The sequence below is a fragment of the Ananas comosus genome, linkage group 2 (assembly GCF_001540865.1).
Source record: "Ananas comosus cultivar F153 linkage group 2, ASM154086v1, whole genome shotgun sequence".
Taxonomy (NCBI): Eukaryota; Viridiplantae; Streptophyta; class Magnoliopsida; order Poales; family Bromeliaceae; genus Ananas; species Ananas comosus.
The window spans coordinates 11,399,579-11,419,113 of NC_033622.1; the positions used below are offsets into that span (position 1 = coordinate 11,399,579).

General features: G+C 35.9%; 1 protein-coding gene across 1 annotated transcript; it reads left to right on the forward strand.

The window, feature by feature from the left end:
• LOC109725589 (transcription repressor MYB5-like) lies at nt 5,289-6,971 on the forward strand. Its single transcript, XM_020254832.1, has 3 exons — nt 5,289-5,525; nt 5,674-5,803; nt 6,486-6,971. The coding sequence occupies exons 1-3, from the start codon at nt 5,393-5,395 to the stop codon at nt 6,868-6,870; spliced, it is 648 nt and encodes a 215-aa protein (XP_020110421.1). The 5' UTR covers nt 5,289-5,392; the 3' UTR covers nt 6,871-6,971.

Consider the following 19,535-nt stretch of genomic DNA (forward strand, 5'->3'; position numbering starts at 1 on the left):
CAAGAACTAAAAACCAACACTATCTGTAGCGGTTATATCTCTAGATCAGCAGCAAAATGGGAAGGGATCTAACTCGCGACTCCCTTTCCACGATCAGTATCCGCAACAGCAGCAGCCGAAGAAGAAGGCACTGCAAAAAGGGTTCAACAACCGGGTGTGAGAACTACTGCAAAAGGAAGTAGTCCCTAGTGGGTACCGCTACCGACCTCAACGGCTAACCTACTAAGTCTACAGAAGTATGCTCAAGGATAGTAAATAAAGTTGAAAAACTCTACAGCTATGTGCCACTATACTATCTCGATCCAACACTATCTATTTGTAGAAAAATGCAATGTCTGACCCAATCCCATTAGGGACTGTGAACACACCCGTCCCGCCTGTCGAAGCTACACTAACTACCTCCACGCTGGGTCATCAGTGGAGAGCGAGTCCAATCGGGACACAACGACAACAATGCAAAAACACAAAGCCCGACTACGGAGTGGCACTCGTGGGCGCTACCCAATCTAGTATGCAAGCGTATCTCTGCCGAGCTCAATCAGACTCTCACAGGCTGTAATCAAAACAGAAGGGTCTAACTGGTCTAACAACCATAACAAACATGCTCTCGGCACAATTTGATACAAAAACAACAATCTGGGTCCACCGTCAACCGCAACGGTACCCGACTGTCCGAAACAGTCTATACACTATTGTAAAAATACACTCAACATCCCAGCGCGAGCGTAAATTTATTCTACACTATTCTGAATATCCACCGCATACAAACTGTGGCGATACAAACAAACTATAGCTCTTAAAACTAAATCTGATAGTTTTCAGAAAATGACAGTGTAGAATCTAAATATTTTCTCCTAAATCAAATCCAAGTCCAACATGTATAATTTATCTAAACCAATAACTAAGCTCCAAATTTAAGTTTCAAAGAACATACAAATTCACGAATTCAAGCAATAGAACATGATATACAAAACCCAATAATACATGCTGTCAACTGTGGCTTAGGAGGAAATTCGAAAATTCCGGTAACATCAACCCACCTCGAAAAGCTAATCCAACGACGGCGAGAAGTCGAAAGAAGCGAAAAATTCCGCGCTCGCCCGGCCTCCAATGGCGCTACCACGACGCACGTACGCTCGAACGGCTTTCCAGCGCAACGTCGACGTCGATCCGAGCTCAATCCGCGATCTCCACCAAACCATGATCAAAGTCTAGAGAGAGAGAGGAAAAAGATAATTAAGTCCCTCACAGCCTCCCTATCCTAATTAAGGCGATGGGGATAAGATTGAAAGGATCAAGGCAACAAATGTCCAAAAGCCCCTCACCTACTCAAGCATTCAACTATAGTCCTCTACACTATAAATCTTTAGTTTTAAAGTCCGTTTTTACGTCTATTTTGCGTAAAACGTCTCCAACTCAATCAAGTATAAACTTATACTATAATCTTGCCAATTTGCTAATTAAGGTTTAGTATATCACAGTTAATTGAAAAAAGGCAACGTGTAACTTTACATAACATCAAATTTATGTATACATGTTTTACTATCTATAATAGGAATGGATTGGTGGCTCATTGGCTTCCAATTAGTATGGGGTTGCACAGAATTTTACATCCATACCATCCATTAAATACTAGTGAAAACTAGCATCACTGCCAAATAAACAGTAACTCTTTCGTTTGGTATACTTGTAGGGCATAGAAAATACAAGTATAGTTAGATCTGATATGCGTACAAAATTAAGTGTCCGCTCATTATTGTTGGCCATCACAATTTACAAAACATACTTGGCAACAATCTGTACTATTTATAAGTGATGTAAATTACGATACTATCAGTAAGTATTACTTTCGAGCGCAAGTCAAAGATGATAAACAGCAGAAACTGTGTCAAGGCCTCCTGCAGCTCAGGCGAGTGAACATTACAAAACCTTAATATCGAACCACAAGGCATGTAGAAATACTATCGAGGCAGAGAAAGCCCTGTATTGTACGGTTCGCGACCACAAGGCTCCGGCAACAGCCAAGATCTAGCCGATTACCAGTAATCGCAAATGTACGGTTCGACCAAACCCACAATGACAACGAATAGAGAAACCACAGAGAAGAAGATCAATTCAAAAAAATTACGTTGTTTATCTTGGGTTGAACAGAGGAAGGACAAAGAAGAAGATCAAGCACAAAGAAGAAGATCAACCACAACTTTAGATCTAAGGTTTTGCACAAGGCGGCAGTGATTTCTTCACAGAGGCAGCGATGACCTAAGCTACGAGGACGAAAAATGGAGGCGGCATGGAGAAGAACGTGAGGCAACGACGATTTTGTCCTCAGATCTAGGGTTCGACGCAAGGCAGCAATGTGATAACCTCAGATCTAGGGTTTGGCACAAAAGAGCAACCTCAGATCTAGTGTAAGACCAAGCTACAAGGAGAAAGAAGGGAGAAGGCATAGAGAAGAAGACGAGGCGGCGGCAATTTCTCCTCAGATCTAAGGTTTAGCACGAGGCGGCGGTGTGAGATCCTCAAATCTAGGGTTTGCCACGAAGAAGCAACCTCAGATCAACTAAGTACGAGGAGGAAGAAATGAGGAGGCACGAAGCAGATTTTTCTAGGAGATACCCTCGAGCAACGGGGGGATAAGGGTAGGAACTACAGTTCCCACCCATAGCGGGTTTCCCACCCATAGCGGGTTTCCCACCCATAGTGGGTTATCCTGGGATAACGCGCTACAGTTCACACCCAAATAGATTTGTGTTTAGGTATCAGAAAGGGGATAAAGCCTTATTTCCCTGTTGTACGCAATCCCAACAATGTGATAGAGTCTAGCTGGGTGCTTTTATATAGAAGCATCCGCGGAATCCTCTATGCTCACAAATTATTTTCAATAATTAATAAGACATTCGAATCAAAAATCGACTTTGTAGGACTTGATTTAGAGTATTTTCAGTATCTAAAAATAAATTTTTAATTTTATAATATTGTTTATCTGACACTCATGCTCACGTGCATAATAAAAATCAAGTAAACCATGTCAGACAGCTCAAGAGTAATCTTAACACCCAGCTCACTCACATGCATAGTGATACTAGAAAATCGCGGATGTAAAAATCGAATTCAGGACTCGTAAAATCGAATAAAATTTAGCCAACTTATATTACGTACCCCCAAAAAAATTAACCTAACAACTATAACTTTCGCTCCAGTAACTTTCCAAGCAATGTCCTTTCCAACAAATGTGCCATCACTGTTTGTGATGTGATACTCCACCTCATAGGAAAGCAACTGCTATTGAACGTTTTGTGATGTGATACTCCACATCATAGGAAAGCAACTGCTATTGAACCTTCCATATGCATTGTAGCTACTCAATCTTTGAGAAATCAACCACACAATTCTATGATTGTGTTTGTTGACCTCAAGTAATGCTTCACCTACATAAATGTGATCTACCTATATATCTAGCCTCTTTCTTCTAATAGGACAACTCTTGGAAGGTTCCTATTTTTTTTTTGGCTAAATTACAGAAAATTTCCCTATCAATACCCACTTTTTATTTTCCTCCCCTATAATTAAAAAACCTACACTTTGTCTCCTTATAAAATAAAAATGTTCACTTCGCTCCCTACCGTTAGTGCTCCGTTAGGGTTCTGTTTATAAAATATTATAATATATTTTTTTATACCAAAAATATCCTCAGTCTCCTCCTCAACATTGCCGCCTCTGAGCGGCAAATTGGTCATTTTGTCATTGTAGTTAACACCGTACCCCCTTGAGAACATTTTTCATTTTACAAGGGGGCAAAGTGTAGGTTTTTAAATGACAAAAGGGGAAAGTGAAAAAACGAGTATTGATAGGGGGGTTTTATGTAATTTAGCCATTTTTTTAATATTTTTTTGCAGCATATAATATCTCAAAACCTGTATACTAGGATTAGCTTTCATTTTTGTCTCATGCTACATTGTGTCCACATTTTTTAGCTAACATTTAATAGAGAATTTGATAATTCTCCAAGGATTTCATTGCATTGACCAACTAGATCACCAATCATATTTAGTATTTTCCTTCTTTCGTTCTTTTCTTTTGGACTTCAAGAGCATCTATTCATCTATCAACATTCTCTTGTCTCCATTGCTTAATGTAGAGAAGTCCATGATTCCTACCACACAGCTGGTATTGCCTTCTTTTACAAGAGAACCGACTATTCTCCAATTAATCACATAAAATAGAGAGTTGGTGCTCAAATTTTAATTTGTTGTAGTTCAGACTCGAGTTTTATAAATTGTTGTAATCAAGTCCCACAATCGAATTTAATCAACTAAATATTGATGTATTGCTAATGGAAAGTAATTTAGCAATATTATGATTGATGATGCGACAATAATTTTAAAATGCTATATTATTTCTATATCAGTGACTTTTTAATATTTAGTCCAGGGACAGAACCATATATAGATCCAAAGGGGCCATGGCCTCCCTCAATTTTTCAATATTCACTTTATAGTCCTTTGGTAGCTTATAAATTTTTAATTAATTGTTAAAATATATGGGCCTATCTTGTAAAAATTTTTTAATGCTAGTATAGAACTCTCTCTCTCTCTCTTCTTATGTGTTTTGTCGGTGAAAATATATTAAGAATCTTTTAATTATAGTGCATTTTGAAATAAGTCTTTTTCACTTTAAATATTTTATTTATATATCCTTAACTTTCTAATTATTTTTTATGAGCTAATTTATTTAACTAAATAAGATAGTATGTTAAATTTAATAGCTCTGTTAGATATTGGTTATTGGTTGTTATTATTTTATTAACAAAAATAAAAAAATTAAATTCTAACTAAATTACTATTAGATTTAGTAAAATTCTTAAGTTATTTGAATGAGATAATGCAAATAAAATAATTAGAAGTTAAGCGAGCGTAAATTAAAGAAATAAATTTAATATTTTCTAACATTAATTATCTAATCACTAAATTTTTTTATTAAAAATTTGAGTAGTTAAAATTTTATTTATCTGCTAAAATTTTTATTTGTACATATTTTGGCCCGTCTCGTGATTAAATCCTGGCTTCGTCCTTAGTTTAGTCAGCTAAATTTTTTTATTAAAAATTTGAGTAGTTAAAATTTTATTTATCTGCTAAATTTTTATTTGTACATATTTTGGCCGCCTCGTGATTAAATCCTGGCTTCGTTCTTAGTTTAGTCACCTAAATTGAATTGTAGGACTTAATTGCAATAGTTTACAAAAATTTGAGTTAGAAATTATAACGAAATAAAATTTGAGAATCTAGATGAATGCCACTAAATTCTTCTATAGAAAGAAAGGTGTGAGCGAGAGGCTACAAAAACTCTGCAATAATTCGCAAAAAAAGAAAGAAACAAACTTAGAAAAATTAAGATGAGACCAAGAACCCACCCTTGCTCTCAAGTTTTGAGCCGAGGAAAATGGACGGAGGAGGAAGATCGTATTCTAGCGTCCTACGTCGAAGCCCACGGTGTGGAGAACTGGGCAAAACTTCCCATCAAAGCTGGTGCATGCAAAAGCCACGAAGCTTAACTTATTACAACTTCTCTATAAGCAAAATTTTGCTTCTTTTTCCTCTTTTGTTTAGTATTATTATATGAAAATTAACATGATTTTTTCTTTCTTTTTTTCTTTTTTCTGGGTGTTATAATTAGGGCTTAATCGCTGTGGGAAGAGTTGCAGGCTCCGTTGGTTGAACTATCTCAGGCCCAACATTAAGCGCGGGAACATCACCCAAGATGAGGAGGATCTCATTATCAGACTCCACAAGCTTCTGGGAAACAGGTTAATATATTTATGATCAACTCTTTACGTGCTCATAGTTCAGAACTATAAGTTAATTGCACCATGGGTCCTTGTTATTTTGTTAACTCTCAATTAATCATCCCTTTGTTGTCTCAGTTACTAATCCTATACTTCATTAACTACGTACTATCTCATACTACAAAAATCACAGAGATAAGTTGGCGGTTAATTGTCATTGGTTGTATTTAACAAGAGTGTGGAATTATAAGATAAATATATGTCTTTTTTAAGAGATCTTTGCCCGGTTTGATATATATCTTTAGTTAAATAGTAACTTAGATAGATGTAGGAAAAAAAAAAAAAAAGAAATACTGTATGTATCAAAAGTAATATATCGACTTAATTATTCTAGTAAACTTATTCAATTTCAGTAACCATTCCAGATTTCTATGTCTAGACCTATTTGAGATATATAGCAGTGAAGTGTAAGATTTATAAGTTGAAGCAGTTTTTGATTCTTTGAATAATTGAGAAACAAAGCTAAAGTACTAACAAAAGGGATGTTTAATTTGCACAAAGATTAAGGATCAAACTGAAACTACAATAAAAATAAAAAAAGAAGCTTGGCATAGCTTGGTGCAGTTAATTTACCCAAGGTTAGTCAAGTTTAGACGAATATTTTATCAAAATTGATTTGAGCTGGTTTACAAATATATTCAAGGTGGTCTTTGATAGCGGGAAGGATACCGGGACGGACAGACAACGAGATCAAGAACTATTGGAACACATTCCTTAAGAAAAAAGTGCACCGAGCCAACTCAAACCTGATTGACGAGCCCGTCTCGACCGTGTCAAGCCCATCTCAAGGGACAATAAAGAAGATGAAAACAATTCACATTGATCCAAAAGCTAATGCACAGGTACAACTGTGGGGGACTTCAACTGAAGGAGAATGTAATGGCAGTACTGACTGGTTGCTGCAACAATGGTGTAATCCCCTGATCATGTCAAATGAAGAGAGAGTGGATGAGTGGATAGCTGGAGAAGAGGGAAAATTAGTCTTTTCATGGGAAGACCTTTTGGTTGATGAGAATGCTAATTCTTGAATTAGCTGAATGCACAATTGACTACAATTAATTAATGTATTAAGTATATGTGAATAACTCAACCCTTCTGTTATGAAGGTTCAGTATTTATTTTCTGCAAATTCTCAAATAATTGGTATGAGAGGTAAAGGTTAATTATTTAGTTAAACCAAGGTGATTTTTGAATTGAGTTATTCAAGAAATTACAAGTTTTTTTTTTTTAATTAAAGAAGTAATTTCAAATGTACTCCTCAAAATTTAAAAAATTATAGACGTTCCTTTAAAGTTCTGAATATATATCAATGTTACCTGAATAAATCGACAAATTATATCTTAAATGCTCTTTCCGCTACTTATCCTTACAATAGTTAACTAGCATATAATTTGTATCATTTTATTTAATTTATTTTGCAGAGATAAAAAAGTATAAATGAAAGTAGTCAGAGTAAATTATAGAAATACAAGCCTGATAAACATATAATAACATAAATCAGAGTTAAAATAGAGAACTATATCTAAAATAATGTAAAAATTTGAAAAGTAAGTACAGTAAACTAGCGTATACAAATATGGAATAAACACATAGTAGTATAAATAGAACTAGAATAAAGAACTATCGAACTACATCTAAAATTTTATGAAGGGGTAATTGCCTATGTACACTTATACATCTAAAATTCGACCTCTGTTTTACTGCAGCCTGTTGGGCTCTTTGGAAAGAGCGAAATTCGAGGATCTTTCGCAATCGACGAGTCACGCACGAAGAAATGGGAAAATCCATTATGGCTGAAGTACAGTTCTGGAGATCCACCTGGGGGGGATGATTGAGTTTGGATTGTGCGTTCAACTTATGTAATTCATTTTCTGTATGTGCTGATTTTACTCTTTGTTCCTCTGTACTCCAAAAATAGGGTAAATCCCTGTTTTATCAAAAAAAAAAAATATTTATCTTTCATAGAAGTCATGGTGAACTATATCTAAATCTAAAATAATATAAAGGATGATTACCTATGTATACTTATAAGTTTCTAACTTTTTTATTTTACCCTTCATAGAAGTCCATGTTGAAAAAGACGTTTCTAACATTCCATGCTTTTCAAATGTACCGTTAGAATTACATTCTATCAATACACTATTAAAAATAGCTGTTATCTCTGCGAAATGACTAGTTTGCTTGTTCGATTATTTCATTCCACTATCACTTTTTTTTTTATTTGTCCTTCAATAATTACCTAGTTTTCTTATTTGCCTCCTAATAATCATCTTCTTCTTCCCTGAACCTATATAAAAAAGTATAACCATGATTGAAGAATATCAAGCTCTCTTCTCCTCCCACTTGCTTCACTCTATCTGTGCCTCCCATCATGCCTCACTCTACAAAAAAAATTTTGATAGAGATATAGGATATTTCCTAAATTTTTAGGGGTACGTAGGCAATTATTCATAGTATAAAATCAAAAATAAATTTAATGAGAAGTATGCAATTCTTCCTTCCGTAATTAAACAAACAAACAAAATAAAAATATACTAAGTAAATACTAATAATAAATGCATAATATCTCGATCCTTACATGGATAAATGTATTACAATAATTGAAAGGGTACGTATGTAGGAGGGATATAATGAGCATTTGAGCCATATTTTAATAGTACTATGGGCAATTGTGATGATTTTACTAAATGTAAGGAGCAATTTTGATGTTGACAACTTTTTTTAGAGAATTTTTATATAAGTAGGAATAAGGTGAAGGGCATTATAAAATTTTATTTATATATTATAAGAGACACGTCACATTGCTCTCCACTATAACAAAAGTTGCACAAATTTCAACACTTGCATATGTCCTCTATATGCTCAGTCAAACTTTTCAAAATAGCCCGCGACATTTCTAGTGTGGTAACAGGCTTGATGATCGGTACCTGAGATTTTTAATTTAAAATCTAGTTGTATTATATTTTCAACTAAGTTTATTTTTTAAAAAATTAATAAAATAAATAGAATGTTATCTTTTTCTCTCAAAAGTAGAAAGTAAAACTTTTTTCACAACAACAAAAGCTTTTGATTTTTCCCCTAGCTAATAAAACAAAAGCCATTGAAGCAGAAATTTTAGTAAACTAAAGTTTGACGACCAAAGTGTCATGCTCCTCGTAACTTGCAGACCAAAATATAGTTTATCCTTAGTACTATCAAGTAAAAGCATACAGAACTTATCTACACTATAAATCAATTAAATAGAAGGATTGGATAGTAAAATCAAAATTTTAATAAAGTGGATAGCCGATTTAAAATAGTTCATAGTTCAAATAATATGTCAGGTGACGTTCCACATGACATAGGCCGAGTATGAACAAGGTGGGACAAAATTTAAGTTATATATGGGAAGCATTAGGGATGTCAATGAGTATGAATATTCAAAATTTTATTCAAATCTGAATCTGAACGGAATGGATTTACTCGATGCAAAACGGATATAATTTTGGATATATATGGGTATAAAAAATAAAATTCCTATGGATTCGTATTTAGTTATGGATTTTGTCGCCCGAATTGGTTTTACATTATATAATATATATGAACATTTGATATTACACTTAGACTTATATTTTAAAATTTTAGATTTTAATATAATATATTTTGAAATGTAATAAAGAGAAATAATTATTTTAGATTTAGATTTGATTTCGAATTTGAATTCTGATTTTTTGGTTTGGATTTGAATTTTAAAAGACCGGCTCCTAACCCGACAAGTTGACATTCCTAGGGAGCATCCTTCCTAGTGTTATGGAAAGACAAAAGCAGATGGAGATAGCAAAGGAAGGGAAAAAAAAACAAAAATTGCATCAAAAGCACTTCCTTCTCAATGTAAAATGGACTGAAGCATACATAAAGCACAAAAATCAAACAACCAACGCTACAACTTAAAAGGAGCGTTTAATACTTTTCTCTTTAGATGCTGACGTATTAGTAACATACAAAAATAATAAGATTAATTGCCAACAGCTCTATGTAAGCATAGCAAATTTTAAACATATTTCTATAAAGTTCAACTTTTTTATGTTATCTTGGCAAAAATTTTACTGTTTTCAAATATGTCCCTACTGTTATGATCCGTTAAAAAAATTTAATTAACCGTATAGAAAATACTTAAGTTTGATTAGTGAATGAGAGATAAATTGATATTTTTACCCCTCTTATATTATACGTTATTATCTCATTCAAAATCCTAGCAATGAGAACTTTTCTTCTTCTTTTCTCTCTCTCCTTCATCCTAGTTTTCAATCCGTAATTAAAATTTCACCATCTCTATTTATCTAAGACACATGTTGTTTCACCAATGTCGAGCGCATGTCGCTTTTTTCATCAATTTTTTCTACAATGTTTTCTTATTCTGCTCAAAAGAAAAGTTTTAAGAGAAAATTAAGAAGCGAAAGAAAAGCTTGCAATAATGATGAATTTGATTGAAGTTTACAGAGAAGAAAGATGAGAAAAATAATAATAATAATAATAATAATAATAATAATAATAATAATAATATAAAAGGTCCAAAGCATTTTCGTAACTTAACTAATTAACCAACCAACGTGGCCCTCCCCTGCGCTGGTCTCTAGTGGAGACGTAAAGTAACGCTCTCCACATAATTCTTTAGCTGAGATTTTTTTCTTTTGTGTTAGAGATGATAACGAGTGTTTGAAGGATGGTTGGGAGACGGATGGATCGATCTTACGAATCGAGCTAATTAAGTTGTGTGGCGCCTCGCCCTCCACCGTGTCCACAACGTACGGCTTTGTTTCTTCGCCTGGGGCACATCAACCACACTATTTGTGCGCAAAAATTAAAAATGTTCGGAGATTCCAATTACGTACAAATCATTCGATCTCCNAGTGTTTGAAGGATGGTTGGGAGACGGATGGATCGATCTTACGAATCGAGCTAATTAAGTTGTGTGGCGCCTCGCCCTCCACCGTGTCCACAACGCTTTGTTTCTTCGCCTGGGGCGTGTCAACCACACATTTTGTGCACCAAAAATATGTTCGGAGAACTGACCGTCCCTATCATAAGTGACAAAAGAATTTGATGATTGGGAGAGGGGACAATCCACGGATTGAGTTGACGGACTGTTTGGTTCACCATAAAATTATAAAAAATAATTATTTATAAAAAAATATATTTTATTGTTCTTGAGTTTTTTTTTTTCCGGTTGAAAAATAATAAAAAACGAAAATTTTAACTTTTCCCCAAATCTAGAGAAACACGTATATTTACATCGTACCATACAAAAAAAGAAATTTTTTTTTATGCAGAAGATAATTTTTCTGTTCGTTTTTATGCCGAACCAAACGCCTCCTAATTAAGTCGTGCGGCGTTTTGTCCTCCAGCGTGTCAGCTACACTTTCCTATTCCAGGGATGTCTCGACCACAACTTTTTTGGACAACAATGTATGTAAACACCAGTTATAAATCATTCTGAGACAGACCATTAATGCCAACGGTATAATGATTTATAAGTATAAATTTTATACTACAGTGACACTAAAGTTATCATATATTCTCTTATTAGGTATCGTTTGGTTCGAAAATAAGTAAAAAATAGTTATTACAGAGATAGGTATAAATTGATATATAAGCGGAGATTAGATCAATTTGCGTTTGGATGAAAATTAGATTATTTCTAAGAATAAGAAAAATAGCTCTTGGTTAGGTAAGATGGAATAAGAATTAAAATGGGTAGTTATAAATAAAAAATAATGATATTACCCTTCTTATTATATTTAAATTTAAAATTTTAAATTATATATATTTATTATAAATTAAAATTTTAACCTTTTTAATTTTAAAATTAAAATACATAAAATTTAAAATCTCAAATTGTAATTTTAAATTTCTAAATTCAAAACTTAAAATTAAGGATCAAATTTTACAATTTGAAAATGATAAAATATTATAAAGTTTAATTTAAAATTTAAAATGTCAAATTAAATTTAAATTTAAATTTTTGAAAATAAGAATTAGGGGGGAACACATTAATAAAAATAATTATTATAATAATTATAATTTGATAATAATAAATTTTTCTAATAAATTTAAATTTTTTATTATAATAAATTTCTATAATTGCTAAACATTCGTAACTTACACTTAAATTTAATAAAATAATAATTTTTCCATATTTAAATATAATTATAAAATTTATTATAATATTTAATATTTAAATATAAATAATATATATTAATATAGTACAATTAATAATTTTATAATAAAAATAATATATTATAACATATAACATATTATATTTTTATAGTTTAGTTTTAATTTAATTTATAATTTTAATAAAGTTTGAAATTAAATATTGAAATAGCACTATTCCATCAAAATGGTAGAATATGAAATTCCAAGCTATTCCGAGATAGCTGGGAATAATAAGATTTGACCGGAATAAAATATTCCGGCCAAAAATTATTTCGTTTGGCAGAATAGCGGGGATAACTTTCGTTATCCCCGCTTATACCGCCAACCAAACTGGGCCTTACTATTCTGATCCAATTTTTTTGATTTATTAATACTAAAAACCGACAAAGAGTTTAATAATAAATCTCCGAATGCGTAGTAGTGCGTAAAATTTGCACCTACTTATATAGTGCGTACAATATTTTTCTTTTGAGAAATAACTCTGTAAATCATTTTTTAATTTATTGATATTTCTTTAGAATTTTTAATTTTGTAGATTAAATAATCTTAGCTAATTAAATTAAAACATCCATTAAATCATTTGATAATTTTATTAAATTTAACAGCAATAACTATCCTATAGTGATTAGAAATTATTAATTTTAAATGTTTCAGCTAATAAAATATGATTTAAAAACAAAAAAAAAATAAAGTTGAAGTACTTTAATTATAACTAGTTAAGGACCCACGCGATGCGGCGGGAAGGTATTATTACAGTAAATTATTATCATTAAAATTAAGATTGGGACCAATATGCGATTAATTCATAAAAAAAATTACATATAGGTCCCACAACCCTCCAAAATAAGGGCATAAATTAACACACTTTAAACCATAGGGTACTAAAGTGAGAAAGTGTGAAACCATATGGATTTAACAGTTAGGATATAATCGCTATAAAATCAAGAAGAAGTGAGAACTTGATTGAAAAGGAAAATAAAATGGTGCAAAGATTGGGGTAAATGGTGCAATTGATCCTCAATTAAAAAGAAAAAAGGAATGTGGGACCGACAAATGTCACGCCCCGGATTACTCGTTTTCCCGGATACACTAACAGACCCGCCATATACATAGAAATTTTTTCTGTATACGAAGCGAAACAGTAACAGTACCTGTAATCATACAACACTATAAATAGCAGTATAGAACTGCTAGGAAAAGAAAACCAAATAAAAAAAAATAGCGGTTCAATACATACATAGCATTTGGGTACAAAAATACTTGCTCGGGCGAGATACAATATCTGTATGTAAAGGACCAAAAACTACTACTACCTGTAGCTGATACTCCTCTAGCTCTGGCTCGTCTGGAAGGACTCTATCTCACGACGCCCTTGCCACGCTCAGAATCAGCAGCAGCAGCAGCCGAAGACGACGGCTCTGCAAAAACAGGGGGTAACAACTGGGCGTGAGAACTACTGCAAAAGAAATAGTCTTCAGTGGGTACCATCCTCAAACTTATCGGTTCACCAACCAAGTTTACAGAAGTAAGCAGGGATAGTAAGAAAAGTTGAAACAAATTTACAGCTAAATGCCACTATACTATCATGCTCTAACAATAATAATCTGTAGAAAAGTAAATCCTAACCCAATCTCACTAGGGACTGTGAAGACACCCGTCCCGCCTGCCAAAGCTAACGCTACCTCCACACTAAGCAGTCAGTGGAGAGCAAGTCCAATGAGGACTCAATGACACCAACGCAAACGCACAAAGCCCGACTCCGGAGTGGCACTCGTGGGCGCTACTCAACTGAGTATGCAAGCGTATCTCTATTGAGCTCAATCAGGCTCTCACAGGCTAAAGTCAAGAAAATATAGTCTAACAAGTCTAACAACGAAACTCACGTCCTCTCGGCACAATCTGATGCCAAAACAGCAATCTGGGTCCACCGTTAACCCCAACGACACCCGACAGTCCGAAACAGCCTAGACACTGCTGTAAAAATAAGCCCAGCATCTCAGCACGAGCATAAACATATTCTACACTATCCCAAATATCCACCGCCTACAAACTACGGCTCCTAGAGCTAAATCAGATAGTTTTAACATATGACAGTGTAGAAGCGCCAGTTTTCTCTTAAGTCAAATTCAAGTCTAATATGTATTATTTATCTAATTCATTTCAGCATGCTACAAATTCAGATTGCTTCTAACATGATAATTGATGAATTCGAGCTAAAAATATGATATACAAAAGCTGAAAATATACACGTTGACTACGCATGTACTTAGAAAGAAAACAGATGATAACTCACCTCAAGCGCAACCATACTGCAACACGAAGTTTCAAAAATGCTGGAAGTCTCAGCCTAACGCCCTCAGAACCAGCAACCACACTACTCAATGGTCTACACATACAAATCCACCAAAAACCATCAATACATCAACAATTTCAGCACTTAAGCTAATTTCATCCCAATTTCAATGTCAAAATTATCTTCTAATGTTCAAATCCGATGAAGGTAGGTCCCAAAACCAAAAAAATATACTGGAGGATCATCCTCTGGTCCAAAATCCAACTTTCCCCAAAGCTAGCATCAAGAAAACTCATAAGTTCACAATTCTGCCCAAAAACACCAACAGCAGAGAAGAACTCGAAAACGACCAAGCTAACCTCAATGAAATTCTGTGAAATTAGGCTCCACAGATTCCTCTGGAAGTCTAGATTCCAACAAACCAAGTTTCACTGCAATCCGACCTTCCTACGTCGCACACGAGCTGAAACGCCGAAGGTCGTTACTGGAAATCTGCAGAATCAGCACTCCTCAAGCTTGGAATTATGGAATTTGGAGTAATTTAAAAAATTTTGAGGGGTTTGGGTGCAATTTGGCCTCCTCTGTAAAGAACAGGTGAAAAGGTTTCAAAGGGGACGCACACAAGCTATTTATAGGGTGGTGAGATGGTAATATAAGCCCCAGGAACAACCCTGCCCAATCTGCTGCCCCTACAAAAACGGACAGTTTCGGACGCCCGAAACCATGTTCTGGGCGTCCGAAACCTCCAGGCTGCACAAATGTTCCTCTTTGGTTCCTCCGCCTGTGGTCTGCTACGTCCTAAACCGGTTCTGGTGGACCTCACCTACCACCCACCCGTGTCAGCTCAAACAATATTCACGAGGTGAATTTTCGGACCCACTTCCGGGCGCCCGAAACCAGGATCCGAATTGGCTTCCAGTTCTGCTTAGTTCTGCACTCAAGTTTTGGGCGACCCAAAACTTATTCTCGGCGCTCGAATCTAGCAAAACTCCAGTTTTGCTTATTTGAGTGCATCGAGTCCATTTCTGCATCTATTTCGTGCAGAAACGACTCCGACTCAGTCTAACACTCTCCAGATGTGTCGACCAGTCACTAGTATTGTAGACAATCCTATCCAAATCTCTGGAATACTACAACAAAATTTCCGAACAATTAAGAAGAGCTCTTTTTTGATTCCCAAGTCATATATTTATAAATTTTAAATATAAATTAAAATATCAAAATCAAAATAAAAAATTTAAGTTTGAAATCAAAATTAGATTTAATATAAAATTTAAAATTAAAATTTTAATTTCAATTTAAATTCAAACTTTAAATTTAAATATAAAATTTTAATTTCTATATGCAACCAACACCTCATAAAATTAAGAAGAGCTCAGTTTAAAATTTAAATTAATTTAAATTTTATTTTTTTGTATATGGCGCACAGCACTTCAAAATAAAAAAGTTGGAAATAGAAAAAACGAAAAGCAAAAAGAGAGAGAGAGAGGAGTGGTCCCACAGGAAAAAAAAAAAAACCTACGCCTGCTCGTGCCCGCCCGCTCGCCCACGCAAGCGCCCGCGCCCGCCCTCACCCGCGCCCGCTCGCCTGCTCGCTCGCTCCCGCGCTCGCGCCCCTCGCGCTCGCAACCACGTAGTAAGACAGGGAACCGCCGGTTCCAAATTCATAAGTTTATAAATGGACTATAGTTCTATTCGATCCATGCACAAGTGCCGACAAATTAACTTTGACTTGTAGGCAACTGCATCAAAGTGGGGGCCACTACAAGACATGTGTCTTGTTTTTCGAGTGTATTTTTAGTATTTTCGGAGAAATTTTCGTTACGTTTTATTCGCCGTACCTGATTTTTATGGCCAACCTAATTCAATATACTAAATACTTTAGCCAATTTGGATAAAAATTTTACAAGTTTTGAACTTTTGTAAAATTAGAACGTTTTTTTTCAATTTTACAGATTCGATCCGAATTTTCAGCAAACTCGCCCTCGACCTCGACAGTGCCTGCACCCCCCGCCCTCCTGTAGTGTTCCTGAGGTTTGGATAAGATTGGTTACAGTATTAGTGACTAGTCGACAAGTCTGGAGAGTGTCGGACTGAGTCGGAGTTAATTCTGCACGAAATGGATGGAGAAATGGACTCGACGCACTCAAATAAGCAAAACTAGAGTTTTGCCAGATTCGGGCTCCCAGAATAGGTTTTGGGTCGTCCAGAACTTGAGTGCAGAACTGAGCAAAACTAGAATCCAATTCGGATCTTAGTTTCAGGCACCTGGAAGTGGGTCCGAAAGTTCACCTCGTGAGTGTCGTTTGTGCTGACACGTGGCTGGTGATAGGTGAGGTCCACCGGAGCCGGATATGGACGCAGCAGGCCACCGGCGGAGGAACCAAAGTGGAGCATTAGTGCAGCCTAGATGTTTCGGATGCCCAGAAAGGAATTTTGGGCGCCCAAAAGCGGCCATTCCTGCAGAGTGAGCAGTTTAACAGCTTTTGTTCCTGGGGTTTATTGGATCATCCTATCACCCTATAAATAGGGGGAGTACGTCCCTGGTGGGCTCTTATCCTCCCTTCTTCACAGAGAACCCATAATTTGCATTTCAACCCTTCTAAACTTTCCAAATTACTCCAAAGTCCACAATTCCAAGCTTGAGGAGTGCTGATTCTGTATATTTCCAGCAGCGACCTTCGGCGTTTCGGCTCGTGTGCGACGTAGGAAGGTCGGATTGCAGTGAATCTTGGTTTTTTGGATTCTATACTTCAAGATGAATCCGTGGAACCTAATTTGACAGAATTTGATTGAGGTTAGCTTGGTCAATTTCGTGTTTCTCTTTGCTGCTGGTGGTTTAGACCTGATTGTGAGTTTTCTTGGTCTTTCATGATGCAATCTTTGGAGGGAGCTGGAATTGCTACTTGAGCTTTGTGTGCAATCACTCTCCCCTAGATTTGGAACCTTACTTCACCATATTTGAGTATTAGAAGGTGAAGTTGACATTGAAATTGAGAAAATTTAAGCTTAAGTGTTGAATTTTTGGGTTATAATGCAATTTATTGGGTTTTGATGTTCAGATCTTTGAGGGGGTTTACTGTTGGTCCTGTGGTAATTACAGCAGAGATTACCAGTGTTTTCGTGACCTTCTTGCTGCCGTGGAGTTGCGCGAGAGGTGGATTAATTGTGATGCTTACCGAATTCGGCGGATTTTCCTTCTAAGTAATATTGTCGACATGTGTCGTTATTGGTTTGATTAATGTAATTAGCTCAAATTTATGATTTGCATGCTTAGTGGAATCTGAATTGGGAGCTTGAAATGTTGATTAAATATACATGTTGGACTTGGTTTTGACTTAGGAAAAAACTGCCGATTTTACACCGTCATGTGCTTAAACTACCAGATTTAGCTCTAGGAGCCGTGGTTTGTTGATGTCACCACAGTTTGAGAGTGGTGGATATTCCGGATAGTTTATAATGCATTTACGCTCGTGCTGAGATGCCGAGCTTATTTTTACAGCAGTGTTTAGGCTGTTTTGAATTGTCGGGTGCCATCGGGGTTGACGGTGGACCAGATTACTGTTTTTGCATCAGATTGTGCCGAAGGCACGTGGGTTTTGTTGTTAGACCCGTTAGACCCTATTTATTTGACTATAGCCTGTGAGAGCCTAATTGAGCTCGACAGAGATACGCTTGCATACTCGGTTGGGTAGCGCCCACGAGTGCCACTCCGGAGTCGAGCTTTGTGCGTTTGCGTTGGTGTCGTTATGTCCTGATTGGACTTGCTCTCCACGGACTGCTTAGTGTGGAGGTAGCGTTAGCTTTGGCAGGCGGGACGGGTGTGTTCACAGTCCCTAGTGAGATTGGGTCTGAGACTGATTTTTCTACAGATTATTAGTGCTAGAGCATGATAGTATAGTGACATTTAGCTGTAGATTTGTTCCAGCTTTCCTTACTATCCTTGCTTACTTCTGTAGACTTAGTGGGTGAGCCGTTCAGTTCAGTAGCGGTACCCACTGAGGACTACTTCTTTTTGTAATAGTTCTCACGCCCAGTTGTGTTTTTGTTGCAGAGCCTTCTGTTCCGGCTGCTGCTTCTACCGAGACTGATTATGGCAAGGGCATTGCGAGTTAGAGCCCTTCCAGACGAGTCAAAGCTAAAGGAGTACCAACTACAGGTAGTCGTAGTTTTTGGTCCTTAACATACAGATGTTGTACCTCGCCAGAGCAAGTATTTTTGTACCCAGATGCTATGTATGTATTGAACCACTGTTGTTATTTATGCTTTATTCCTTTCTAGTAGCTCTATACTACTGGTTGTAGTATTATATGATTACAGGTACATGTACAGTTTCGCTTCGTATACAGGAGAAATTCTTTTGTATACGGCGGGTCTGTAGCCGTGCCCGGGGAAACGAGGAATCCGGGGCATGACACCTCCTCACCTCCGACCCTGCCGAGGCCGCCCCGCTACTTTCTTCTTTTTTTTTCTCCGACCCTCCTCTACCACCTCCGTGGCCCTCCGCGATGGTAACGAAAACGGCAATGCGATCTCTTTCTCCACCTTCGTCTTTCACCTCTACTGCAGCAGATTTTGCACCCACCAAACCCACTTTTGGAAACCTGCCATCCTCACCACCACCGTCGGCGACAAAGAGAAAGCACTTCTCGATGCTGAGACGCCGGCGAGGGAGGGGACACGCGGCCCACCTGCCTACCTCAGAGGGCCGCAGCGAGTACGGCCTCGGCGATGTCGGAGACGAGGAGGGCGAGAAGTGCACAAGAGCATATCTGGATTAGAATAAAAAAAATAACTAAAGGCAAAAAACTAGAGAATAATGAAGAAAATCAGATAATAAAGAAGAAAAAGATGAAGTTGCACTATTAAGATAAAATTGCACTATTTTAAAAGAATGTTGCACTATTATGAACGTAAGTTGCACTATTTGAGATATAAACTGCATCATTTAAGATGAAAATTACACTCTATAAATAAAAATTACACTCTTTGGATATATTTACATTATTCTTATTGCACTCTTTGAAATATAAACTGTGTTCTTTAAGATGAAAGATGCACTCTTTAGACGAAAGATGCACTCTTTGAGAGAAATTTATACTATTTTTTATTTTAAAGTGTGCAGTTTATATCTCAAACAGTGCAATAAGAAGAAAAACAATATAAATATCTCTTAAAAAGTACAACTTTCGTTTTAGAAGTGTA

What these genes read in the sequence shown, in the direction of transcription:
- LOC109725589 (XM_020254832.1), top strand. Translation starts at nt 5,393, where the DNA reads ATGAGACCAAGAACCCACCCTTGCTCTCAAGTTTTGAGCCGAGGAAAA. An exon ending in AAAACTTCCCATCAAAGCTG is followed by an intron (nt 5,526 to 5,673) that starts GTGCATGCAAAA and finishes TGTTATAATTAG; the next exon opens with GGCTTAATCGCTGTGGGAAG. An exon ending in CACAAGCTTCTGGGAAACAG is followed by an intron (nt 5,804 to 6,485) that starts GTTAATATATTT and finishes AATATATTCAAG; the next exon opens with GTGGTCTTTGATAGCGGGAA.